General features: G+C 47.6%; 1 protein-coding gene across 1 annotated transcript in view; it reads left to right on the forward strand.

Moving 5' to 3' along the window:
* Positions 1 to 2,236: 2,236 nt before the first annotated feature.
* Positions 2,237 to 26,464, forward strand: part of CREB3L2 (cAMP responsive element binding protein 3 like 2) — a 100,297-nt gene continuing 76,069 nt past the window's right edge. Inside the window, exon 1 of the mRNA XM_081147807.1 lies at positions 2,237 to 2,669. Within this exon, the coding sequence (XP_081003933.1) occupies positions 2,568 to 2,669 (102 nt within the window). The 5' untranslated portion in view covers positions 2,237 to 2,567. The remainder of the gene's footprint in view (positions 2,670 to 26,464) is intronic.

The following is a 26,464-nucleotide window of genomic DNA, read 5'->3' on the forward strand; positions in this document are numbered from 1 at the left end:
TCTGCCTAACTGCCTACCACACTTAAAAACAACAGAGTTCTAATACATTTGACTGACCCCATCTACCATAATACTTGCTAAGGGGACAAAGTAATACCTAATACCTGAATGTGCTTTTTAAGGAACTTCTCTAGAGACAATTGGCAAAGACTTCATTATATTTCAAGTGAGCAAACTATATTCAAAGACTTTGTTTTCTTTTTCAAGATTTTTTTTGGTCTTTATTGATTTTATTATTATTTTTTAATCCTTACCCAAGGATATTTTTTCCATTGCTTTTCAGAGGGAGTGAAAGGGGGCAGAGAGAGAGAGAAAAACATCAATGTGAGAGAGACACACCAATTGGTTATCTCCTGCATGTGCCCGACTGCGGCCAGGGAATGAACGAGCCTGCAACCGAGGTACATGCCCTTGGCCAGAATCAAACCCGGGACCCTTCAGTCCTCAGGCCAACTGTCTAATCATTGAACCAAATAAGCTAGGGCTATTTTTTTTTTAAATTAAATTTATTGGGGTGACAACTGTTAATATGAACATATAGGTTTCAAGTGTGGGTTTCTATGTTACATGATCTGTATATTGCTCTGTGTGCCCACCACCCAAAGTCATATCTTCTCTCATCACCATATATTATTTATTGATTTTAAGGAGAGAGGAAGGGAGAGGGACATATAGAAACACCCACAAGAGAAAGAGAGAGAGAGACATCCATCGGCTGCCTCCTGCAACTCCCCCTACTGGGGATAGAGCCCCAAACCCCAGGCATGTGCCCTGACTGGTATAGAACCAGGGACCTCTTGGTTCATAGGTCCACAGTCAGTCTCTGAGCCACATCAGCTGGGCTAGGACTTTGTATTTTTTAAAAATCTTTTAATTTTTTAATTGATTTCAGAGAGAGGAAGGAAGAGGGAGAGAGAGAGAGAGAGATAGAAACATCAATGATGAGAGAGTCACTGATCGGCTGCCTCCTGCATGCCCGGGACTGGGGATCCAGCCCGCAACCCCGGCATGTGCCCTGACCGGGAATCGAACCACGATGTCCTGGATCCTAGGCCGACGCTCAACCACTGAGCCACACCCAGCCGGGCAGGACTTTGTTTTCTTAAAAGGAGGAATCTCAAGGGGGTAAGAAAAATCACAACAATGGGGGAAATACTTTAGACTAGGCTCTTTGCTAGTTTGGCAGGCCTGGTGGTCTGGCTCCAGCCTGTCTCGGGCCCCCCGCCTATTGCTCACTGCCCAGCACATCCTGCTGCAGCCACACTGGCCTCTGTCAGTCAGGACAGGCCAGCTCCTCCTCAGACCTCACTTCATTCAGTTCCCTGCTCAAACTCCACCTTCCCAGAACTGCCCTCACTGCTGCATATAACAGCATAGACCGGGCTTTTATTTTTCTTCATAATAGCAGTTACCACTTTCTGAAATTATGCCTTTATTTTTAAAATCTGTTTATTGCCTGATTCCTCCCACTGAGATAAAAGCTCTACGAATTAAAGGTCTTTAGCTCACTGCTCTGGGACCTGGAAAAGCAAGCCATTGCCTCTTGTCAATAGTGTCGTGGAGCGAATGAAAGAGGAAATATAGTACACTTACTATATTTGAAACCCATAAAAAACATGTCAGCAGCAAATGCAGAACAAAAAGGGCTAAACATGCAAAGAAAAAGCAATTTGCTAGAACTGTGCTAATACGCATTTATGCGTAATGGGGAATTTTTATATTTGTTTATAACACGTAATTCATTTTTTTAAAATCCTGAAAGACTCCAATGAGCTAACGTATTTGGAAAGAGTTAGGACAATCTATACATCTTCCCGCACAGAGGCTCCTTTCTCCCCCGATGCGCGCTGACTCCTGCGGAGTCTCCTCCAGGAGGCTGGGCTCACCCTCCCTCTTTTATAAAAATGTATTCTTGTCGCTATCCGATTGGCTGGCCCTCCGAGGAGCCCCATTCTCATTGGCCCCGACACCAGGCCATCACTGCTGGACTCAGGCAGGCCATTGGTCTGCTGCCGGCGATCCGGCTGGAGGAGTTCCCTGATGACGTCAAGGGCACCGTCCGCTCACATTCCAAAGCCTGGGCCCGGACTTTCCCCGCCCCCTCCCGCCTTTGGGGGCGGGACGTGCGGAGGAGAGACTTCTGATTGGACAGAGCGGGCGAGGCGAGTCTCCCACTGGTCACTGCCCTGGAGGGAGGTGGGGCCGTAGGTGGGTCCTGGGGCCGTAGGTGGGTCCTGCAGCCGAGCTGAGGAGCCCTGGGGAGTCTCAAAGTTTGTGTCTGGAGCCGCTGAGCAAAGTGGGCTTGTTGAGAAGGGACTTTCTTGGGATGAGAGCTGTTCTCCCGCCTTCATTTTGGACGCACACCCTGTTTTAACCCCTTCAGCCTTCGGCCCGATCCCTCGACTGCCTGTCTCCCCCGGGGCTTCTCAGGTCTCCGAGGACACCGGACCGGAGCCCTCGGCAGGTCTCTCCGCGGGGCAGCGGGGAGCGAGCGTGCCCTCGCTCAGTGCACAGCACGCCCCCACGCCCGCCCGCCGGCCCGCGAGCGGAGCCGGAGCTCGGCCCACATGGAGGTGCTGGAGAGCGGGGAGCAGGGCGCCCTGCAGTGGGACCGCAAGCTGAGCGAGCTGTCGGAGCCCGGCGACCCCGAGGCTCTCCTGTACCACACGGTGAGCGCCCGCGGGGCGGGGAGGGCGGCGCGAGGGGCGCGCTGTCAGCGGGGAGCCGCGGGGCGCCGGGAGCCGGGATGGGGCGTTTGGGAAGAGGCGAGCGCAGCATGGGGGCGTCGGGGGGAGGCGTGCTGTTTCTCCCTGAATAGGTGCCGCTGGGGGCCGGCCCTGTAAACTCTCAGTGGTAGCGGTGCCACTGTTGCTGTAGCGATTTGTACCCCTCGCCCCCAGGCTTTGTCACACCTGGGATGCCGTTTCCTGTGGCCGTCGGTGCCGTGAAGCGGGAGGGGGCCAAGGTGTTTTGAGAATAATAGGCCTCTGTTCCAGTTAGATTTTTGTGGGAAGGGTTTTAAAATCTAGACTAAACAAAGTAGCATTTCTTTCCTTCGCTGTCATGTTCTCTTTTCCTTTACTTATTAGTATTTCAGCAAGTACGCCCGTGTGTGTGTGCGTGTGTGTCCCTGTGTGTGCATGCCTGTGTGTGTGTCTGTGTGTGTATGCATGTGTGTGTGTCTGTGTGTGCATGTGTGTGTGTGTGTCTCTGTGTGTGTGTATGCATGTGTGTCCGTGTGCATGCCTGTGTGTGTGTCTGTGTGTGTGTTGGAAAGGCCCCTTTGCATTAGGACGAAAATTGCTTTATTTGGCTCCTTTGAGTGTACAGCCAAGAACTCTGCTTCCCCCCCATCCTTCAGAGGAAAGATGGGCAGAGGAGTGTGGAAAGTCTGAGGCAGTGGCATGTTTCCGAAAATCTTTGGAGAAGGTGGGACAGCTCACCAGTTCCTTCAGTTTTATGTCTCAGAGACCCCTTTGGGGATTAAGCTGTCACCGGGCAGAGACATTTCTTTGGAAGTGTTCCATTTCAAATTTTTTTTTTTTTTTTGGTATTAAATTTGCAAAATGAAATTTTTTTCCCAGCAGCCAGCACCGATTAATGACTTTTTGTGAGGCCTTTGTTTCTTTTTTATAAACAAAGAAGTTTGTGTGTGTGTGTGTGTGTTTGTGTGTGTCTGTGAGAGAGAGAGAGAGAGAGAAAGAGAAAAGACTAACGAGATAACGAGAGGCTTGGTTGTTTCCCCTTCATGATTCTTTTAATGGGGTCAGTGCCAGGATATTTGAAACTTTTGCAAAATGGCCTGCAGGCTCCACCTCTTTGACCTTTGCCTCTGTCTGACGTTATTTTGGGAAAAGGGATGAGGGCCTCCCTATGATTCCCACCAAAGCATTTGTGGGGGCTGAGAATGGCTTGTTTAAAAAATGCAGAGTGCAGGGCTGGGAGGGCTGGCAGTTCATGCCGGGGCACAAGCCAGATGTGGAGTGTGATCTGCCAGGCTCTGCTCACTGAGCTTGTCCCGAGGAGACCGCGTGGGCCGCATTTGGATTGGGGGCCCAGATGTGCTTCCTGTCGTCAGTACAGAACTTAGAGCACATTGGCCCTCAAAAATCTTCTGATAATTGGATGCTCCAGATGTTTCTCCTGACATGGGCTGTGTTTTAACCATGTGCGGAGGGCAGCTCTTCTCTTTTGTTCTTAGACACACTGAAAAATGTCTCATCCAGCAGCTGTAATGTCACAGCTTTGGGGTTGTCTTTGAGCTGGGGGGATGAATTATGCACAGGCGTCCACATTTCCTTTATGGGGCCCTGTGACTGGCACTTGTGAGATCACAGGCCAGGGTTTGAGATGCTGCCTGTGACAGTGACATTCACTCCAGGCAGAACCTCTTGGGCCGGCTCTAACATTCTCGTGCACTGTTTCAGGGATACATTCAAGCCTTACGGTCCTTTTGGTATTAAGGGCTCGATTTTTCTACGTCATTGTCATGAAGCAGTGATGTGTGATTATTTTTCTCCCGATTGTATTTTTTAAGTGACTTTATGTTCACCACATAGGGACACGTCTCTCTTCTGGGCAGCTCACACATACAAAATGACACGATTGCCTCAAGTGTTTGCCAACAAACTGTGTATACGAATTAGTGTTGTAAGAGGTACTGGATTCAGCAGCACGGACAACTGGATGAGATTCCTTCGAAACTAAGGGGCGTTTGGCAGAGATGTGAAAATAGATAACTTCCTCATCTGTTTCTTGAACTCCGTTGGGTATCTCATTGCCGAGCTGGTTATTACTGCCACTTGTCCATAATGTGGAATGGACTGACCTCCAGGTAGAAAAAGGATGGCCCGAGTGTGCATTGATTCAAAGGCTCATTTATTCTTTTAATGAACGGTTATTGAATGTCTTCTGTGTGCCAAATACTGTTCTAAATGGCTGTGATACATCAGTAAATAAAAAACAGGCAAAAATTCCTGCCCTTGAGAAGCTTACAGTCTAGTGTGTGTGTGTGTGTGTGTGTGTTTGTGTGTAGGGAAAGATAAACAAATGACAAATGTAATAAGTAAGTGAATTAGCACGTTAGACAGTGTAAGTGCTATGGAAAAAGTAGAAGTAGAGCCAGGTGAGGGAGACGAAGGAAGAGCAAAATAGGTTATTGAACTGAGTGATCAATAAGCCTCAGATACCAGTGGATCTGAACCAAGGCTTGATGTGGGGGGAGAACATTAACAAGTTGAAAAGCCAGAGCAAAGGTGTTACGGTGGGGGGAGAAATGTCTGGCATGAGCCTATGGCAACATCATTTTCTGTTTCAGATTCCCCCCACTTTGGTCAGTTATTTTCCTTGTATGTGCAGGTAGCTTCTGAGACACAGTGCTTGTGTTTGGAATGACCTAGTAGAACTTTCCAGTTGAGTGAGTGGATTGGGCGTTACATAGGGATAGGACAGTCTGCAGGAAGGGCAAGGCACAGATGTAAGTGGGAAAGGGGTAAGACGTGCTAACGGCTACCACCTGTTGAGTATTTATTATCTGAAAGGGAGGGCTGGCTGCGCAGCCCCACAGGCCCCCGCCCTTGGTTTGATGCTGTGCTGTCACCATCCTTAGTAGTTTCTGAACAACTTTCCGTTTTTGCATTGGGTCGCACAGATCATGTAGCTCGTCCTACTATAAGGCATTGTAGTTCGTGCTTTTTAAAAAATTATACCATTGAACCCACTTAATGACCCAATGAAAGAGTCATTTTTATGATTTTCATTTTCCAATTAAGAAAACGGAGGCTTAATGAGCTTAAGCGACTTGGCAAAAGGTCCCGTAGCTAATTATTGACAGAGCCGGGATTTCAATTCAAGTCTGCCTGCCTCCAAAGCCCAAGTTCTTGCTCACCGCTCTGTATGAATGAAGGATCCAGAGTTAACCAGAAAGAACAGTCAGAGGGTGGGAGAAGGTGACTGTGCAGTCAGAACCTGCTGAGCCCCGAGGCAGCTAATGTTTAACTGAGGTGGTGGTGCCAGTCACCAAGCCTTCCTAGCGTGATCGCTCTGTTTGCTCTAAATAGGGATTTAGCTACCACATGCATGATTGCTAATGCTCTGTTTTAGCAAACCTGTCACCTACCAGATTTTAAAAGCAGGAGGTTTAAGTTGCCTGAGGCTAGGATTTTAAGGTCTCTCAAGGGCCTTCTGTGTGAGCCATCAGGAGCAATGCTTTCCTCATTAGTTTAGTTATGAAGACTTCTTGGTCCCGAATGACAAAGGCTCAAAGTGTACAAAATAGTGAAGCACAGAACAGAGCGAATGTGGACTTGCTTGTTAGATCCTGAATTATTAGGGTTTTGGGCTCCCTCTTGAAACTTAAAAAATAGCTCCTCTACAGATGATGAAATATTATTTTAAATCAGAACTTCTGTGAAATTGACTTGGGGGGCTAGAGGTCAAGAGAGGGAGGGAGGGAGAAAGAGCTATTTCCACTCAATCCCTTTGTACTGTTCTGATTTTTACCTCCTGAATGTATATAGAAAATGAAAAATGACAATTTAAAGGCACTGCATAAAACTGGACTAGAGGCAAGTTTAGCCTGAGTTAATTTGAGGGTAGAGGGGGATCTGGTGTGGTATTAACGTTCAACACCTCAACACCACTCCAGTCGGGGAGGCCTTGGGTGTAGAATAGAGAGACAGGAGTGCTTGGTGGGAGAGGGCCCTCAGGGTGGAGGATTACCAGTGCGTTTGTGTATGATAAACTTTGTGATCTTGGTACCTTATTTTATTTTATTTTTGGTAACTTTCTTATATCTCAGTTTAGCAATGAGGAAAACAGGAATTTTTGTCAATTATTGCAATGGTTTTATTTTATTTTTAAAAGTATACAACAGGAACTACCAAGTCTTTGCAAAGATAACTACAGTTCTGCTTGTTTTAAGTGCAAAATTCCTATAAATCCAGTTCTTTGTAAAATAACTTAGTGGTTATGCTACTTAAATTTTGCATCCAATTGGATCTTAAAGTGAAATGACTGATCCCAGCCAGTGCTACGTGGGGAGTTAAGGGGATGGTCAACCTGCCTGGTGTCCGGATGTGAAAGCCATCTGGTTTCCACATCTGTCACTGATTGCCAGGATGGAGGTGGTTGATCTCACTGGCTGGTGGTTTCCCCTTCCTCCCCGCCGGCCTAGAGATGGGTAGGGCTCCAGTGGGACGCTGAAGCTTGTGGTTTGTTGTCTGTCTCCTGTTGTCCTTGTGGCTTGAGGATATCATTACTTCTGGTCACCTGACCTCCACAGACTGAATAAAGGTAATGATTTCCAGTAGGAGACAAAACTGTGGAATATAATTTGTCTTAAAGGCCCTCAATTCACCTTTTTTCACCTTCATCTCTTTTGTGTTTCCCTTGTTTCTTGGACCCCAGGTGCTCACTGTAATAATGTTCTCTTTCCAACTTCCCCTCTTAAATTTCCTCTCAGGAAAGTTTTGATAAGCTTACATTATTTAATAAATAATTCAGCTCAAAAGGATGAATTTCCAAGTGGAGCATTTAAGGCAAGTCAGGTAACAGGGAAGAAATATTTGAGGAATTGGGAGGGGGAGCCCTCACTACCCCTCTACTATTCCATCCATGTGGCTGATATCCATAAGGTAGCATTGCAAATGTGTTGCTTATTTATCTGTGATCTAAAGGATTTTTATTGGCTTGGTGAAAAATCTTTGACCCGTTATAGTATTGTCTCTGAAATTGTTCTCATGATGTTAACATGAGTTGGGAGAAGGTGGACTTGGGCACAGTCCTGAAAGATGAGAGTATGGTTTGCGTTCTTTCTTGACAGATCCATGAGTGATAATATTCTATGCAGCTCTGATGTGAAGTTCTTGCAGGAGAAACAAGTCATTGCATCTAGAGTAATAATGGAATTAAATTACAATGCTTGCAGCTGCAAGTAACTGAAAATTGCTTCAGATCGCTAATATAATAAGTAAATTATTATGTCATGTTGCAGGAGGCCTAGAAGTATAGCTGCTTATTTAGCTGATTCAGCAACTCCTCAGTGTCATCATGGACTCAGATTTCATCTCTATGCAGATTTCATCTTGAGGTTACTCCTACCCATATGAGTTACAGGTGTTCAGTTCAAAATAACAATATCCAGAGGAAGAGAGGTTGTATCTTCTTTGTGTTCCTTCTTTAGGATGGAAGAAACTTTTTTCAGAAGCCTACCAGCTGATTTCTCTTTGAGCTTTCCTGGCAAGGATTGGATCATATGACCATTTCTAAATCAATGGCTGGAAAGGGATTTATATGATTGGCTTAGATTAGTTACCTAGGGATGGAGGAGCTATTGTAGGCTCAATTGGATGACATTTGTAATGACTGTTAGTAAAATAGTCTGAGTTGGCAGTTTTTTTTTTTGTGTGTGTGTGTTTTTAACTAAAAGATGTATCTCTTTAACCAATGGCTGGTTTTATCACAAAGATGGACGAGCAAATAGAAAATATTTTAAAATCCACAATTAGCCTTGGGAGCAAAAGATTAAACCAAACACTGTGCCACTCACTTGCAAAGCTCTAAGAACATTCTGTAGCTGTGCAAATAGTGCCCAATGAAGGAAGACCATAGAGACATCAGTAGTCCCTGAAATGCATGCAAAGTTTATCATGGAGGGAGTACCACTGTGCCCCAACTCACTAAAGAAGAAATCTAGAATTAACTATATTATCTGAACTCTTAGCATCAGAGGAAAATAATCACGGCTGAAGGTAACTAGCTGAGCGTGTTATCATGCTTACCATGCAAGACAGGAATGTCTTGTACTGTTTGAGGTTCACACAAGCTCACATCAGCAGGTGGACAGCTGAATGTCAGTTTCCAAAGAAGTTGTTTTTCCAGTTGCATGTGGCTATTTGAATATTGATAAGGGTGTGCCTATTTGCAGCATGGCTCTGAACTGTCTGCCGACTGTCTTGGGAACATGGCCCTAGGCCTTGCTGGGCAGTTGGTAGGGTAAAAGGTGTCTGTGAATGATTTTATGAATGAGGGAGTAGTGCCCACATTCCCTGCCTCTGTAGAGTTAGAATTGAAAGAAAATGATGAGACTCAGCATCTTTGTGTCAACCTTGAGCCTGTTCCTCCATCTCCCTGCTCCCCAAGCACTCTCAGGCTCTTTCAAATGAAGTTCCAAGTGACCTCAAGTTTTCCCTGAGTGGAACCGTCCAGGTCATTCACGAGGCACAAAATAGGTGATGACATGTGTTATCTACGGAGAATCTGAAGCCCAGAGCAATAAAGAGGTTTGCTCAGCTGGAACACAAGCTCTTCTAGGACAGGAGGCATGACTTTGCCTTTCCTGTGCTCCCACAATGCTCAGCTGAGCACAGGACGCTCAGGGATGCCTCATAACTGCTTGATGCACTTTAAGTAGAGTGAGGCAGTCTTGGAGAATGGATAAGCTCGGTGGCCTCTTTCCTTCAAATAGCTTTTAAACTCTGCATTCTTGTGAATGCTTCTTGCAGTTCTGAAATTTTAGTATAAAATGACTTGGGTAATTCCGTGTCAGTATCTTTCCTTGTTTAGTTGAGAGAACAAGATGCGGGTGGGGGGCTGGAATAACAGTCCCAGGTCTCCACTAGGGTAGTGTCGAAGGCAGCATTGCTTGCTTTCGAGCCGGGCAGATTAGGTATCCAAGGGCCACGGGTTCTGTTGCTTACTGCCAGCTTTGCTCAAGCAAGTGGCAGTAGCTATGGCCTTCATTTCCTCACTTTCTACTCACTCCTGCATCCTGTGTTTTCTGGTTCCTACACTGTTAGAGGTCCTCCAGCTTCTCCCTAACTGCTAAATCCAGTCTTCTCTTTGTCTTTGCCTGCTTCGCCGCATGGAAATATTTGGTGATGTTGACCGCCAGGTCGTCTTGTAACCCGTTATTACTTTGGCTTCCATGACTTTCTGGTGGGTTTAGTTTTCCCTCCTTCACTGGCTTCCTTACCACCTGTTAAAATGTGAGCATTCGGTACTTGGCCTTCTGTTCTCTCTGTGCGCTCCCCTGGGCTCCTCTATCAGCTTGAATACAGATGGTTCTCAGATCTCTATATCTGTCATTTTCAATTCACGGATAGCGGGAGATCTTTGGAGTATGACCCAAGATCCTTCTTGGGCCTCATTAACTTCAGAACAGCTCTGGGTGGGTAACCCTTGAAACTTCATGGTGTGTTACGCAGACTAAGAAGAGCTGTGGTACACTTTGATCCCCCTTATCACTGCACCCCATTTATCTCGGGGAATGTTTAATGACTCAGCTCTCCTGTGGTGTAAACCTGCGAGAAGCTCACGGGTCATTACTGGGACACAGCTGTTTCTAGAGTCAGTGTCACCCATCAGATGCAGGTTGTGTTTTGTCTGGGCTTGTGCTTATTTTTCAGCTGGGGAAACCCATTGTGCGGTTCCCCAGTGGGATGTCTAACTTTTTTCCAGGACTGGGAAGGTCAAAGCAAAAGTCAGACGTAACTTCTTAGATCATGAACCATATATTCCTCTGGTGTGCCAGCTGCTGTCGAGCTCAGTCACAATGGCCTTGCGCCGAAGTGTGTGCTTTCGACTTGCTCTTTTCTGGAGTAATTTTTTTATTTAAACTTTACTGACATTACTTTCAATTTTTTTTTTTTTTTTTTTTTTTAAGAATTGAGATGGGTTACTCTGAGCCACCCAAATTTCTATACCTGCTCCTTGTTAGTGGCTCTTGGAAGAGAGGTTTTCTTTGGAGCATAAACATTTTGATGTGCGAGCTCATTAGAGTACAAGCTACTTCCTGTCCCTGGTCTCAGTGTCCCCATCTGTAAAATGCAGCATCTGTATTACACAGTCCCAGTGGCTCCTTTTCACCCCACAGTTCCTTCCCGAGTGTCACGCTCCTATCCTGGAAAGTCTCTCGTCTTTAAAAAATGGGTGATTTAAAACAAGAGTCAGTTGCTCGCCTGTTTCAGTGGGGCAACTCAATTGGCAGGTGTAGTTTTGCATTTCGCAGCTTCTGTTTTCTGACTTAAAACCTTGCCTCAGTAAAATCCAGACAAAATAAAGAATGGAAAAACAGAGAGGCAGAGAGGTAGGAAACATTTTTAACACCAGAAAAAAAAAATCTCTCTTCAGACTTCTTGGCAAATAAGAGGAGTCTGGGGGGGAAAAAGTCTACAAACAGTTTCCTAGTTGTCTGAGTGGAAAATCCTGGTTTTGAACATTTCATATCTTGGAAATGTCTGAATAGTTTTTGTTTAAAGGGAAAAATGCCTTTTGGCTGAGAAAGAACCTGCAGGATTCAAACTGATAGGGCGATGTTTTTAGAAAACTTGGAGGATGTAAGGCTTTGCGATGAAGGCTTCTCACTGGCTAATTGTGTTAAACAGAAATTTAAGTCCATGTTTACCAGTCCCAGGGTTTTAAAGCTTCAACCTTTAACTCCTGCCGCCTTCTCGCTTCCTGTCTGTGCATCCTGGGGAAGCATCTCCCACAGCTGGTCTTTCCTCCAATTTGAGAAACTTAATAAACTGTTTTTCCAAACCTGTACATGGTCAAGGCAGCAGGATATACATTCTTGACCTTGTGGCTCTCCCAGTGCAGTGGGAAGGAAGACATGTAAACAAGTCGTTAAATTACAACCATTAAATACCTGGTGTACATTTCACATTAGAACTGTATTCAAAGTATTGCTGGAGCAGAGAATGGAATAACAATTCCGAAGGAGAGGAAGAGCTGGGGAATAATTCACAAAGGAGGTGATATTTGCAGTGGGTCTTGAAGTATCAATAGGAGTTTTCCAGGAGGTGGGAACAGCAGATACTGAGTAGGAAGGCGTAAAACATCTTGGTTGAGTCTGGAAATCCCAAATAGTTTTATGTAGTTAGAGAGTAGGGTGCTGTGTGGGGAGTGCTGGGAGACAGGACAAGATCGTAAGTGGTTTGCATGCTTTGTTAACTATTTGGATATTCTTTTGTGGACAGTGAGGTGGAAGACTTTTAACGAGAGAGGGACAGGAGAAGAAATGTGCTTTAGAAAGGAAACCCTACTGGTTATCAAGGATGGGTTGGAGGGCAGAATTAATGGCTGCAAGGTAACCTGCTGGCTGTTTCATCTATGAAGTAGAACAAGATGCCATGAAAGCCTGAACCAGACGGGGAGGACCATGTGGATTCAAGAAAGGGTTAAGAGCTAGACTTGGAAACCTGGGGGATGATAGAGGGGTATGGGGAGGCTTCCTGTTTTCTGACGCCCTGTTTTCTGACGCGGTGACCGAGCTGATGGTGCTGCCATTGACCTAGAAGGGGAATATTTGGAGGAGCAGTGAGTTTGGTGGGAAAGATACTGAGTTCAGTTTTGGACATGGTGATTCTGATGTGTTCATGGAACATTCAGGTACCTAAAAGGCACCTGGAAATTTGGGCCTGGAGTTGTGGAGAAAGGCCTGGACGGGAGATGTAGATTTGGGTGTTACGAGCTGAATAGAGGGTAAGGGAAGCTAATATCTCATGTAAGACTGTCCTGGGAGGTCAGGCTGAGAGCGAGGAGTGTGACAGAAAGGCTGACGATGGAGCCCTGGGGGACACTTGGGGGGGTAGCAGGGGCAGAGGGCTCTGCAGATGGAACTCAGGAAGAAACAGCAGGGAAATGTGGAGAAAGTCCAGGCCAGTGTGTCGCGGGATCCAGCAGTGGGAAGAGTCGCTGCAGGGTGGTCTAGGTCAAGGGCTGAGTGTGCTCTCCGGCCGACCGCAGGCCCTGCAAGCTCTTGCGCGCGCCGTGCAGGGCAGTGCCCGCGTCTCGGCCACACGGGCTCCCTGCGGTCTGTGCCTGTGGCATGCTGTGTGGCGTTGTGCCTAGGCATCGGGGACCTTGCTCCAGGAGAGAGGAGAAGCTGCAGAAGGCAGGAGCTGAGAAATATGCTGGCAGGGAGCATGCATGGCACTGCCTCTTTCGTTGCACCCTTGTGGGGGATTAAAACCAATCCTCCAAACTGCCCTCGGAAGCCGTCGCTGTGCCCGCGCAGTTTTAGGAGGGCCCTTCCTTCGTCCCTCACCCCAGGCTGAGCCCGGCTATCTCTGATGACCTTGTCCTCGGTGAGGAGGCTGTGTGCAAGCGTGCCTGCCTTCTTGCTTGTCATGTACGGTTCACAGGCCCTGGGGTACGGGAAAGAATGGTCCCTGGACTCACACCTATAGAAGAGCGGAGGGATTTCTAAATGACTAAGGCTGGAGCCTTTTCCTCTCTTTATTTCTCCTGACACTTCCCGCTGAGAAAGTTATCACCAGTCGCCAAAGATGAGTTTCATCACAGAGACATCCATGATATTCAAATGGCAGAAAAACAAACAAAAAAATCATCCTTGGCCCTGTTTTTGTTAGACATACTACTGGGAGCAGGTGAAGACAAATGGTTGTGTAATAAGAATATGAGTCTGAGGGCTTTCCAGTGGAGGGAACATGGAAAAAAATGGTGCAGCTGCAAAGACAATGTGCATCTACAAGCAGGGCCTGCAGAGGGGCCTCTGCTGGACCCCCTGCGGCCTGCCTGGGAGCTGGGGGCTGGCTCCCACCTCTGCTCTCTGCTGCCCTGTCTCTGGGATGTTGCCTTCATCTCAGGTTAGGTCTCACCCAGGGAGGTCGGGGACAGGCTTGGAAAGAGGAGCTCTGCAGTCAGGACTGAGCGTCTAGGAGAGAGGGGGCTGGAGAGCACAGAGGATGCTGCCCCGGGAGGAAGCGGCTTCACCCCGCAGGTCAGCTGCAGCATTGGTTTTGTGATCTCTTGGCGGACTGGGAATCATGAGTTTTTATCACAAACTTGAAAACAATACACTTAATTTTTTAGAACAGCGTTGGGTTCACAGCAGAATTGAGCAGAAGGGACAGAGAGTTCTCCCCATGCACCACCCCATGGTCTATCCCCACCACGCACAACCTACCCCCCACCGTCACCATGCCGCTGGCACAGACTTTTGGATTGTGATTCATAAGCTGGGGTTACCTGTGGCAGCTTTTGATGTTAACTTTGCCTTTTAAAATCAGTCACAGGCAAGCTGCCTTTCCTAGTCCAACAAGAAGCCACACTGGCCCACAAGAGCCTTAAACATGTATATGTGAGTGTGTGTGTAGGATTTTTTTTGTTTTGTTTTAATAAAAGCTTACTTAGAACAATTTAGGAACAGACCTATAGATTTCAGTAGAATACCATTAAAAAGCTGAAGTTTGGTGTAACCACCCCTTCCCCTTCCTTTTCATTTACAAACGGCTTAGGCACTGGGATCGAGTGGGGGAAATACTATATTTCTTGTAACCAAAGAACCCGCAGCCCAGCCGAATTTTGTAGCTGGGACTTTTAACTTCCCTGCCTGAGATGCTATTCATTTCTGAGGTGCTGCCAGGAGTTGTTTTTCTGGTTCTGCTCTGGATTTGCAAGTTTTCTTTCCAGGGCTCTCCTGCAGCCCTGACCTACATTTGGGAGCAGCTGGAAAGCCTTGGGCTGCGAGCTGAGGGGACCGAGGAAGCCACAACCAAACCTGGAGGGCGACAAACCCGCCAGCCGTGGGCTCCGGGACGTTGTGTTCTAACTGGAGGCACCCAGCGACCCGGGCAATCTGTGCGTTTTCGTGCATGACGAGAGAGGCAGAAAAATAGCAGTGAGGAAACCATTTAGTTTTTCAGCTGTGTTTATACAATAGAAACAGGAGGTGGGCCGAGATGAGTGTTTGCTTTTGATTTAAATACAGACTTATAGGAGGAAACTGAAATAACGCCAGGCCCAGCTGCGAGGTGGGTTGGCGGAGTGGATTGAGCATGATGGGTCTATAGCTTTCTTATTCTGAACTTTCCTGTTTCTGGCGTGGGATTCTGAAGGCCCTGTGGTCTGCTGAGGGCTCACCCACGGGGGGAGAGGCTTGGGAGCAAAGGCAGGCATTTTGCAGTCAGCACACACTTCATAGCCCTCATTACCACTGACAAATTATTTGTTCAGAGCTTTCCCAGCTCTGTCGACACGGCACTCTTAGAAAATGACGGTGTCTGCCTGGTGCAGTCAAGTAAGGGGTGAGGCTGATCACAGCCCAGGGGCTCCTTCGGCTCCAGCCTCCACTGGGACGACTCCATAGGCACACCTGTTGGGAAGCTACCAGAACGGCACCGAGCACATCATAGGTATCCAATAAAGTACCTGATGAATGAATGACGCTGAGTTTACAGTGTGGTTCTGGCACTCCCTACTCTGGGCACCTTTCTGAGACTATTGCACAAGGCTGTGATAGAGCATGTGTGACGTGATGCAAATAAAGTGTCTGTCTCCCTGTCTGGTCCGTGGCCACTACCCAGGAGATATTAGGTCGCTGTCCTCCATTGCCCTCCTCCAGTAATTTCAGGGGAGCATAGGAAGAGAACCCCTGCTGAATTCTAAACGTCAAGGAAAAAAATCAGTGATAGAATAAAGTCTCTTCAATGTGACCTAATTGTTTTATTTATTTTCTCCAGTTTTATTGAGGTGTAATTGACATATAACACAAATGGACAATATAATAATTCGATATTTGTGTGTATGGCGACATGATCTCACTATTGTGGGTATAAGTTCAGTTAATATCCACCACCTCACACGGTTACAGTTTTTTCCCTTATGATGAGAATGTTTTAGGATCTCCTGTCTTGGAAACTTCCAAATATGCAACACGGTGTTGTTAACCAGTCACCATGCTGTACGTTACATCCCCAGGACTGGTTTAGCTTATAAATGGAAGTTTGTACCTTTTGACCACCCTAATGTAGTGACCAGACATTTAGGAGGGAAAACCCCCTAAAAGTGTCCTTAGTTCCTACCCGAATCTTTTCAGGTTCAAAGCCCGGTATTGATTTGCATGACTGAGTTCATGCTTTGACGTGTCAGGCACCTGCTTCTGCAGAGCTGACATTCTTTGTAGGTTTTGAGGGGGTGGGTTGGTGGCAGGTGTTAACAAGTCACAGGAGGGAAGGCAGGAAGGGGCAACCCCTTCCCTGACCTTGCCATCCCCCGAAATAACCATGTGTGAATGGCTGTCGAGATCATTTAAAGTGTTCTTCTAATATAAATAGTGTTTCTGGGGCTGATTGTGGTAGGAATCCACTAGCACAAGGGGAGTGGGCAAGGAACCCTGAGTGTGGCCTGGGCCAGCCCCAGTGGGGCCCTTCCCACAGCATCGGGGAGAAGCGTGGAGGGCTCCCTCTCCTCTGCTGTGACACTCCTATCCCCTGAGCCTTCCCAGCAGAGCAGCTTTGAGTGTTATCATAAACTGCAGCAAAAGGCATTTAACTCACAACACCCCCTCCTTCTGACCCATGGCCTGAACTACATTCAGCTTCTGCCCTTCCAAAGTAGTTGATGTAAGTAGAGTAGTGAGACAACCTCCCCTGGGTCTGCTTTCTTGGGAAGCAAGGTTCTAATTTGGTCTTCTCTGCCTTCCTTTTATCTGGACCAACCAGCATTTTATCTACGGAAGTTCCATGGAGAATCTGGCATGAGAATGGACCCCTTTCCATAATGCCTTGTTATTATTTTGGCAATTTCAGTAGGGGTTTGGGAGGGCGCCGTTAGAAACCTGTCCCCAAATCTCCATCCCCTCCAGAAGTTGTGCATTTTTATTTTAAACAGCAAAACAATCATTCCTGATAATGGGATTGAATGCCAAAGAGAGAAGTCCTTAGCTATAGAGGCTGACAAGTTTGAATGTGTTACCAGGGGGTCCTTCTCTATGAAGCTACATCACTGCAAAACAGCTGGCAGCTTGGGAGACTGGTTAGCCCTTCACAGGTTTTTCATGAAATGCAGATGACTTTTCATGAATTTTGTTCTATGGTACTTGCCAACCAAAATAAAAATATCCTGGTAGATAGATATGTTTTTTCTCATTGCCCTTTTGAGAAACTATCACCTGAGCTTTTAGAAATATGCTTTCAGGGGAAAAAAACAAAACCAAGAACAAGAATTTCAAGATTGCAAGTCTCTTGACTTGGAAATACAGTAATGGAAACATGTAAGGATCCTCTTATGAACCAAGAAGTCCTGAGCTTGGCCTCCTAAGACTAGTGTAGTGGTTGAACAGTGCCAGTGGGGCCCAGGATTGTCCCACCTTTTCATTCTTTAGCAAGTAGACCCTTGTCCTCATGAGCATTGCCTCATGAATGCAAAATGACTGCTTCGCCTCCAACATAACATCAGACCCCCCAGGACAAAGAAAATGGGAGAACAAAGCGGAGGGGGGTGGTGCCTGTCTTAGAAAAGCCAAAGCTTGCTCTAAGGTCCCCAGTAGAATTCCTCTTAGGCTTCACTGGTCACCCTTTACTGCAAGAGAGGCCAGGAAGGCAGGTGTTTTAGCTGGATACCTTGCTACCCTGAACAAGACTGGCATGCCTGAGAGTGAGGAGGGAGGGCAGGATGAGTATCGAGTGGTCAAGCAGCAGTGTCTGCCACATTACAAAATAACATTTTCCCAAACTGACGGGATCATAGGTCAGGTAGGGACCTTTGAGATGGCTGAGCACACCCTCTCATGTCACAGATAAAGGATCTATTTATTTCCTTTTACTTCGGTGCAGTGTGCCCAAACCCCAGTTGCACTTCTCGGCACTCCTGGGCTCGGCTGCTCATCCCCTGTGCCCGGAATGCGAGTGGACTTATAAAGAAGTCCTGGTCATTGGAGAGGAGAGTGGCGGGGACACAGGTGCTGTGTATATGAGAATCAAAAGGTCTGATTATGCTTTCTCAGGAAAAGCAGCCGGCCAACAATAATGACTGGGCCACCTCTGAGTTCAGAACCTAGAATCCGGCCTCTTGGAGTGATCACAAAAGTGATCCTTAGAAGGAAGAGAGCCCTGCCCTTGAGGATCCCGGACTAGCAGGGCTGCCAGGACAATTGCATGTGTGAGACAAAGCTGAGCCGCATGCTAACAGTGAGGAAAGTCCAGGGCAGACCCAGGAGCCAGGCTCGGAGGAACTGGCTTTGAGCAGGGATTTGTGAAGGTCTGTTATTTGGTGGAGAGCAATGGTATTTAAAAACACGAGTTTGAAAGTAAGCAGCTTTGCCTGGTTGGAGCCATTTAATAACACTGCCTGAAACTTGGCATGTTTTTAAAAGAGCAGCCTCGAGTTGCCTGTGTTTATGGCCTCCTCGCTCTGTGTAGCAGGGTATTAAGTGAGCTGGAGTTATTGGAACATGTCTGGAAGGCCACTAGCTCCCTACCAGCTTTCCCTTTGAACTTTGCATTTCAGCCCTCTTGTTCCCTTCCCACATATCCCAGGGCTGCCAGTAGCCCTGACATTTTGTTCTCAAACTGTTTGAGAGTCCTTCTTTGGGGGTCCAGCCAGTCTCCTCAGTGCTGGACCCGTGTGCTCGATAGCGCTCTGGAGGGCATTCTCCATCCTTGCCTCTGGGCCATGTGGCAGAAGAGGTAAATATGAGGGGGTCAGTGTCTCAGAGGCTCTTATACCCCACAGTGGACCAGGTGGAGGTGTTTGGCACTGACAGTGTCTAGGTGTTGTAGTCTCCTTGGGCTCTCACAGAATATCATAAATCTGTTGGCCTAAACGACAGACTTCTGTTCCTCAGAGTCTGGAGACCGGGAAGTCCAAGATCAAGGTGCAGCAAATTTTGTTCCTGGTGAGAGCTCTCTTCCTGGCTTTCCTTTTGCTGTGTACTCACATGATGGGCAGAGGGAGAGCTAGAGGGTGAGAGGGCAAGAGAGCAAGAAATCGAGAGATTGAGAGAGAGAGAAAGAGAGAGGGAGCTCTGGAGCACAAGAGAGCTTTGGTTTCTCTTTCTCTTCCATTAAGGGCACTAATCCCATCATGAGGGCCCCACCCTCATGACCTCAGCTAACCCTAATTACCTCCCAAAGCTCCTATCTATAAATATCATCACATTGGGGATTAAGGGGATTAACATACTCATTTTGGGCTGACACAATTCAGTCCATATCACTAGAGTTTTGTGAGCCTCTGGAGGCAAGTGCTGGTGACCAGGGCAGTGTGCTTTCTGCTGGAGGGAACCTGTGAGACTTGAAACCGAGTAGAGTGGTGGCTCTTAAGCTGGGTCTCTGGACTTACTGAACTGGGATCCTCCTGAAATGCTCCCCAGAGCAGGTGTGCATTTTTATTACATTTTCAAAAGGTATTCATGGCCCCCAAATGTTCAGAGGTAGTGTCCTGAAGCTGGTACTTTTAAAGTGGAGACCAAGAGGGATCAAGTCTCTGCACAGCGATATCCACCATGTGCAGGGACCAGAACCCCCACTGGGTTGCGGGCCGTCTCCCAGAGCACCCAGGGAAGCCCTGCTCTCTCCTGCCACTGGGCACTAATTAGACCCTGAGCACTGACAGGTGAGCTCAGCACCCCAAACTAAAGGGAGTGCTTCACCTGGATGCTGTGCTGTTTGTCCCTTAAGCCTAACCCTTTGTCTTTGTTTTCTGGGGGAATAAACCCCTGTTTTGGAAACTGCATAAAAAATGAGTGGCTTACATCATAAGCCAAAAATAAATCTTGCTTATTAAAAACATCTCAGAGTATTCTCAAGATTCTGACTCAGAGGAGAGTAAAGTTGAAGCTGTCTTTTCTTACTATTAGTGGAGGGCTCTGGCCCACATGTTCATTCGTAACACCCAGGGCTGAAGCGAAGCTCTCGCCCTGGTTTTTCTTCTGCTACCTGGTCTTCCCGCGTCCAGCATTCTGCTCTCCATCTGTTTTAAATTTTATTTCACCTTACAGGTTTTCTTAAGCCTTTTAAATACTTTTTGAAACACAATAAACCTAAATCTTAAAAACACTGACCCTCTTAGGATCTGGTCTTACCCTAGAGCTGGCCCACTCCTGACCCAGGCACAGTCCCTGAAGGGCCCCAGAGCTACTGGCCAGGGTTCCATGTCCCGTTTCCCACCTGGGCTCCCTTCTTGTCGCCTTCCTTTCCCTTCTTCTGTCCGTTCGCTCTCCTTCCTTCCTCTCACGCAGGCCTTTCCCTTCTCCTCTGACTGTGTCTGACTCTGCCACTGCTTCTAGACCTTTGCTCAGCCCTCAGTGTGAAGACCCGAACTCAGGGTTTGGAATCTGTTATTAGATTCTCCTGCCTTGTTGCAAGGTCCCCTGGCGATGATGGCATCCTGGAGGAGGATGTCACATTGGTGGTGTGCATTGGTAAGAGTCTTTGGGGGATTGGAAACTGCAGAGTTTACTTTCCAAATGTAGGGAGTAGCTGGGGACCGAGGAGCATTTACATTGGGCCAACATGAAATACGGAGGACTTCTAGCCTACTGTTTTACCAGTTCTGGAGTCTACCTGCACATCCACTGGTTGGGGAAATCTGGATCTAGGCTTGCTATTTACAGGTGTCTGCGATTGGGGTAAGCCCTGGGCACCAGCAACCCTTCCCACCCCCTTTCTCCAGTTGTGTTTGTCCAGGCTTAGGGGTGTGGCCCACCAGTCTGAGACCTTCCTAACTGGGCATCTTGTCACCTCCTTTGCTGATCACCCTCGAGTTGCTTTGGGCCAGATGAACCCCCTGGGACTCTGAGGCACCTGCTGTGACCATCTGCAGTGCCTAGAGTGACGATTCCCAATCTTGGCTGCACATTATAATTACCTGGGAGCATAAGAAATATTGCTGCCTGGGTCCCAGCCCAAGACATTCTGATCTAATTGGTTCTGGGATGAGGCCTGGCCAGCAGGAATTTTTAAAAGCTTCCCTAGTGATTCTAAAATGAAAACAAAGTTGAAAACTACTGGCTTGGAGCTTTGCTACTCAGAGTGTGGTCCTCGGACTGGCAGTATCAGCATCGCCTGAGAGTTTGTCACTGATGCAGAATCTCAGGCCCTACTCCCTTCAGACTGAATAATACTCTGACAATCAGCAGCTCCCCTGCTGATTCCCATGTATGTTAAAGTTTGAGAAGCACTGGCTAGGTGTCCTGGTGCTAGTCCTGTGAGGCTGATTGGACCCAACTCTGTCACACCTCACCAAGTACTGATGCCTGGTCCAGCTCGATGGAGCCCAGAACCTGACTTAGGCAGCTGTGGACCGAAAGGTCCCAGATTCTATTCCAGCCAAAGGCATGTACCTCTGTTGCAGACTTGATCCCGGGTCCTGGTCAGGGCACATGCGCAAGGCAACCAATCAATGTGTCTCTCTCATATTGATGTTTCTCTCTGTCTCTCCTCCCCTTCCTCTCTCACTGAAAAGCAATGGAAAAAAAAAATTAAAAAAAAAAAAGAACCTGACTTAGCCCATGAACCTTTCTTGGGGGTCATTTCTGCATCTGAGAGGCTCCCTGCTCCCTCCCATTCCTGACTAATCCCTCTAATACCTGTCCACTCGCAAGTCCCAGGATGTTTCGGTGCCAGGGGTGCAAGGATCTGGGCAACCATCCTATTCTGTAAGCAGTGGCACTGCTCACATCCTGTGCTTTGGGATCTCTTGGCCTGATGGGCTGCCCTGTCCTGACCCCGGGGGTGGAAGTAGGAAAATCAGACTAAAAACAAAAGTGTCACAATAGATAATGAATAAAACATGCTGGGGCTGGGATGGCGGCCGGAGATGACAGGTGCAGAGCGCGGAGGTTTCTTCCTCCCCTCGCCTGCAGCTCTTTTACCTTCTGAGCTCACACTTCCTCTCCGGGGAGCGCACTCCAGGCAGACACTGCCAATTGCTCAGATTTTGCACTTAAAATACAACTAGTTTGCATTTTCTTTTTTTCTAGAGTAGCATCAGTTACCACTCGTAGTGTGAGTCTAGAGTTTCGTCGCAGAACTTCTGAGTTCTCAAGTCACCTCTGAGATGCCATCAGCGACCTCGGCCTCATTTTGCTGCTCTTGTATTTTCAGGCCCTCACGGGCAACTGCCGAAGCGAGCGCACGTGTCACTGAGGTTGTCACGCGTGTCTCTGTTCCGCAGAGAGTTCTCGAGCAGCCCTCTGTGTCTGGTGCTGCAACGGGCTGGGATTTGAGCTGAAAACTGAGTGGGGCCCAGCCCCCTGCCTCCCCTGACTCACCCCTGCTGGCCTCCGTCTCCCTCGGAAAGGCCTCGTTTCCTTTCACTCCTCATCACCCGGTGGGAATAATGGGGGTTTGGGTCACCCAGCTTCCTGCTCCGCCGTGTCTCTGCCTGACCAGTGTCCCACCCTCTTTCCTACTCGCCCTCATTGGAAAACAGTGTGCCCTGGTTTACTATCTGCATGCAGCATCATGGGTGACGATTGCCACCTTCCTGGATCATCTGCCTTCATGGGGACTTGAGCTCAGGAGTCAGGCAGGTAAACCATAGGGAGGAGGGGGAACTGGAGAGACTGGGAGAGGTCAGGACCTGTCCTGAGGAAGCAGCAGGCGCTCGGGTCCAGCAGACTCGCCAGACAGGGATTGGACCCAGCGTTGGCAGATGATCTGGCTTTAAAAGAAGCCCAGGAATACAGATTTTTGTGTAGACCTCTTGCTTTTAAAAGTTGGCCTCTAATGCCCCACCAATAAATTAAACCCCCCACAAAGTAGGTCTCTTTATAGGCCATTCAGAGATAAACCGTGGACTCTCTCAAGATTCACAGGAATCTAACCAATGCTCCAACCCACGGAAGCTGTGCTGAGATTGCCCAGGCCGCGGTCTGGCTCTTCTGGGTTGTAGTTTATCTCCGTTTCTTAAAAACAGTGCTGTTTCTCCACCCGTCTGAAATGCTCCTGGAACTAGAACCAGAAATGTCATCGGGACTTTTTTTTTTGCTTTGTCCCGACTGCTTTTCAAACTCACCTTTCCCGTTGTTAAGTCGGTTTGAAGAGAGGTTTTTCTCTCCGGCCTTGATTTCAGTTTTTCTGTAAAGTGCTTTCACATGGTAAAAATGTGGCCCGAAGTCAGGTCATTTACATTTTTGGGTTCATTGAGCACAGCGGTCTGTGATTTAATTCTATTTACCCTGGCCTCATTTGCTTCATGGAGCTGGTATGAAGATTAAATGAGGTTATTATTATTATTATTTTTGTTAATCTTCACCCAAGGATATTTTTTTCTATTGGTTTTTTTAGAGAGAGTGGAAGGGACTGGGGGAAGGGGGGAGACACACCAGTTGGCTGCCTCCCACATGAACCCTGACTTGGGGCTGGGGATGGAGCCTGCAAGCCAGGTACATGCCCTTGACTGGAATCAAGCCCTTGACCCTTCAGTCCTCGGGCTGACGCTCCAACCACTGAGCCGAACCAGCCAGGGCTAAATGAGGTTATTTATGTGGCATCACTTCAGAAAAAGTCAAGGGTGCTCCCTCATTGTAAGGTGTTCAGTTCAAATTAAAAGGCACTGCTGGTCACCACTTCTGCATTTCTTAAAGAAAACAAAACACCAAGGTTTCTATTATCTATCTTTTGTCTTCAACATGAAATTAATATCCAGACTTTTCTGATGCTGCTCCTAATTATTTGATTAGATGCCCAGTGAGTCATTCCAAGGTTCTTCGCATAGCCCCTATTTATCATTCTTTTTCTGAACTCCTGTAGGTGTTCCCTGTCCCCACGGTTTTATTTTGAAATTGTTGCGTTGTGGCATTACCATTTCACGCGTGTGCTCTGGATGCCTGTGGGAACAGAAACGGACATGCCCCTGTTTCGGCCGCTGCTGCCACTGACACATTCTGCTTCTGGATCGTCTGCCCTGCAAACCTAGGCAGCATTTATTGCTGATCCCCCTCTTGCTAGAATTTAGAAGACCTGTAAGCCCGTTTCCGTGCAGCCTTCCACGGGAGATTGGAAGCAGTGTGATGCCGAGAAGGGAGCTGGCAAGGATGGAGGGAGGCGGCTGGGCAGGGCCGATGGACCAGTGTGTAGGCCCGGGGAGTGTCTTTAGATCTGAATTTCTTCTGCTGCAGCCTCGGCCCTGAAGGAATGAAGGCAAGTCTTTCCAAGGCCCTCCCTGCGTCCTTTGTCCTTTGTGCCCGTGGGTGGTTGGCTGCGTGTTGGTATGCCCGCTGCATAGCTGTGGCATTCTTCTGTCTCCACCCTCTGGCCTCTCCCACTCCCATTGGCCGGGCCCATGAGAAGCCGATGTATTCTCACCTATCTCTTTTCCTACATATTTGAATGACCTGCAGAGAGGGTTTTAAAAATGCTGATGCCTGAGCCCCAGCCAGGACTGACTAAGTCAAGATTTCTGGAGGTGGGGCATGAGAATTTTGAAAATAGTCACCAGATCAGATTTGTACTTGTATACTAGGGCTGGGATTTACTAGGTAACACCTACAAAAGTAATATAGAGTGATAGATGAAGAGACGGATGGGTAGATTTGTGATAAGGCAACTACAGTAGAATGTTAGTGGTAGAATCGAGGTGGTCGACATACAGTATTCATTATACGGTTCTTTCATCTTTGCTCTGATGTAGTTTTCAAATTAGAATGTTGGTCAAAAAAAACCCCACCAACAACCCTCCCACACTTCTCCAGATGATTAATGTGGGGCCGATGCCATCCAAGGCTTGATGGTGGCGATGAATGGGGAGAGATGGCATCTGTATGGGGAAAGTGTCAGGTCAGCAGGACTTAGCACATGCCTGGTGGCTGGGTGGTCATTGTATGTTTAGGAAAAGGGACCCCGAGAAGGCCCCAGAGAGAACGTAGGTGAGAGCAAACTCCTGACTGATTGGATACCCATGTTGAACCCCAAACATGATTAATTGGGATTCTGAGTGCCATTGATTCACATATTAGCTCAGAGAAAACAGATGTTTTTGAAAGACACTGGTTCTTTTCTAGGACCATCTGGTGGTTACATATGGGAGCAGAATCTTGGAGCTAGAGAAACCACCGAGGGTCATCCAGTCCGGCCTCCCACTCATAGTCTTTCCCAGTGGCCTGCGCTGAATTGCGTCTGATATGTGCAGCTGGACGGAATGAGTCCAAGGTCACTGTTCTGAGGGTGAAATCACTTTTCACTCCAGCACATGAATATAGTTTCGAAGAGTTTTCCTAGGGGCGTAATAAAAGCTGTTTTGTGCCAGGCTCGGTTGCCTCTCTCTTTCCTGCCATTTTAGAGCTGGGCGTTGAGGCAACGGGAGATGGGGAGTGAGTGCCTCAAGGAGCAGTGTGTTGTGTAGTGCTTGTGTTTTTACTTTCCACTGAGCCCCGGGTGCTGGTCCTGCCCGAAATGTGCAGAATGAAGTCTCTTTCTTACTTCCCCGCTCCCCAAACTTTGTCCCGCTCTTAAGGAGTGCAGAAGCAAAGAGCCTTCTGTCCTGCCTGAGCCTCTGGGGAACAAACGACAAAGGCCCTTTAACGGAGGGAGAAGGGTCGAGAGTCCTGCAGATGTGAGGTTACAGTGTGTCAGCCGGGCCCCCGGGGGCTGCAGCCAGATTACTGCAGAGGCCTCGGTACAGGACTCATTTGTGGATTCTCAAAAAGAAATGCCCTGGTTATGAGTAACTCTAAGCCCACTTCCCGGAGCCTCTTGGGCTCACAGAGAACTTAGTCTGTTCTCTTGGACTTTTTGGAGCTTTGATAGGAATTAAACTTCTGCCCAGTCCTTTCTCTTACAACGAATGCCCTTGTTGACCTTGATCTGTAACTTTTCTTTCAGTTTCTACATCTATAAAACATGGAAAACTATCTCTAAGTCCTTCCAGCTTTTATAGTAACCAATTTTTATAGTGTTTTACAGTTTACAAATTCTACTCACCTGCGTTATCTCCTTTGAGTCACACAATCTTCTGAAAGGGTTTGAGTATCTCAGGGCTCGATGCTGAAATGTCCTCTCTTCTCATTCTGTGGCCTTTCCTTGAGCAACTTCCTTTAACTTCAGTTACCATCTGTACTATGCTAGGCCTATAGTTTATATCTTCAGCCTGCATCTCTCTCGAAAACCCGATTATCCAGTTGCCATCTTGCTATCTCAAAGGTTCTTCAACCAAGTATGTCAAAGACTGAGCTCGTGGTGCTTCTCTCCCCTGGGCTCCACCCCGAACCTGCTCCCTCTCAGCAGATGGTGCAGTCATCCATCCACTCGGGCAGGTCAGCCACCTAGGAGCCAGCCTGGCATCATCTCCTTCCTACGCCCTCATCTCTAATCAGTCATTCAGCCTTATGGACCTTCCTGCCTAAATATCTTGACGCCACCTACTTCTTTGCATCTTCTCGGCTGCCTCATTAGGACAAAGCTACCCCCACCTTTTACCAGGACTGCTGCAGTCATCTATGAACAGCCCTCCTCCACTCCTGTGTCTTCTTCCTACTTACCATCTTTCCCAAATTTGGGAAAAATCTCTCCAAAGTGCAAGTCTGATTAGGTTACTGTCGTTCCTTAAATGACTCAATGGATGGGAGAGTCGTTAATTAGAAGCTCTGTGTGAACAACTGATTAACAATGAAAGCGCTTTTGAAGAGGAAGGTTTTGAGACTGAACTGTAAAGCTATGACCCCTCTTGCCATTCTCACTTTTGGTCTTCATGGCATTAGGAAAACTAACCTGTCCCT

Source organism: Miniopterus schreibersii (genome assembly GCF_964146895.1).
Source record: "Miniopterus schreibersii genome assembly, chromosome: 9".
Classification (NCBI taxonomy): Eukaryota; Metazoa; Chordata; class Mammalia; order Chiroptera; family Miniopteridae; genus Miniopterus; species Miniopterus schreibersii.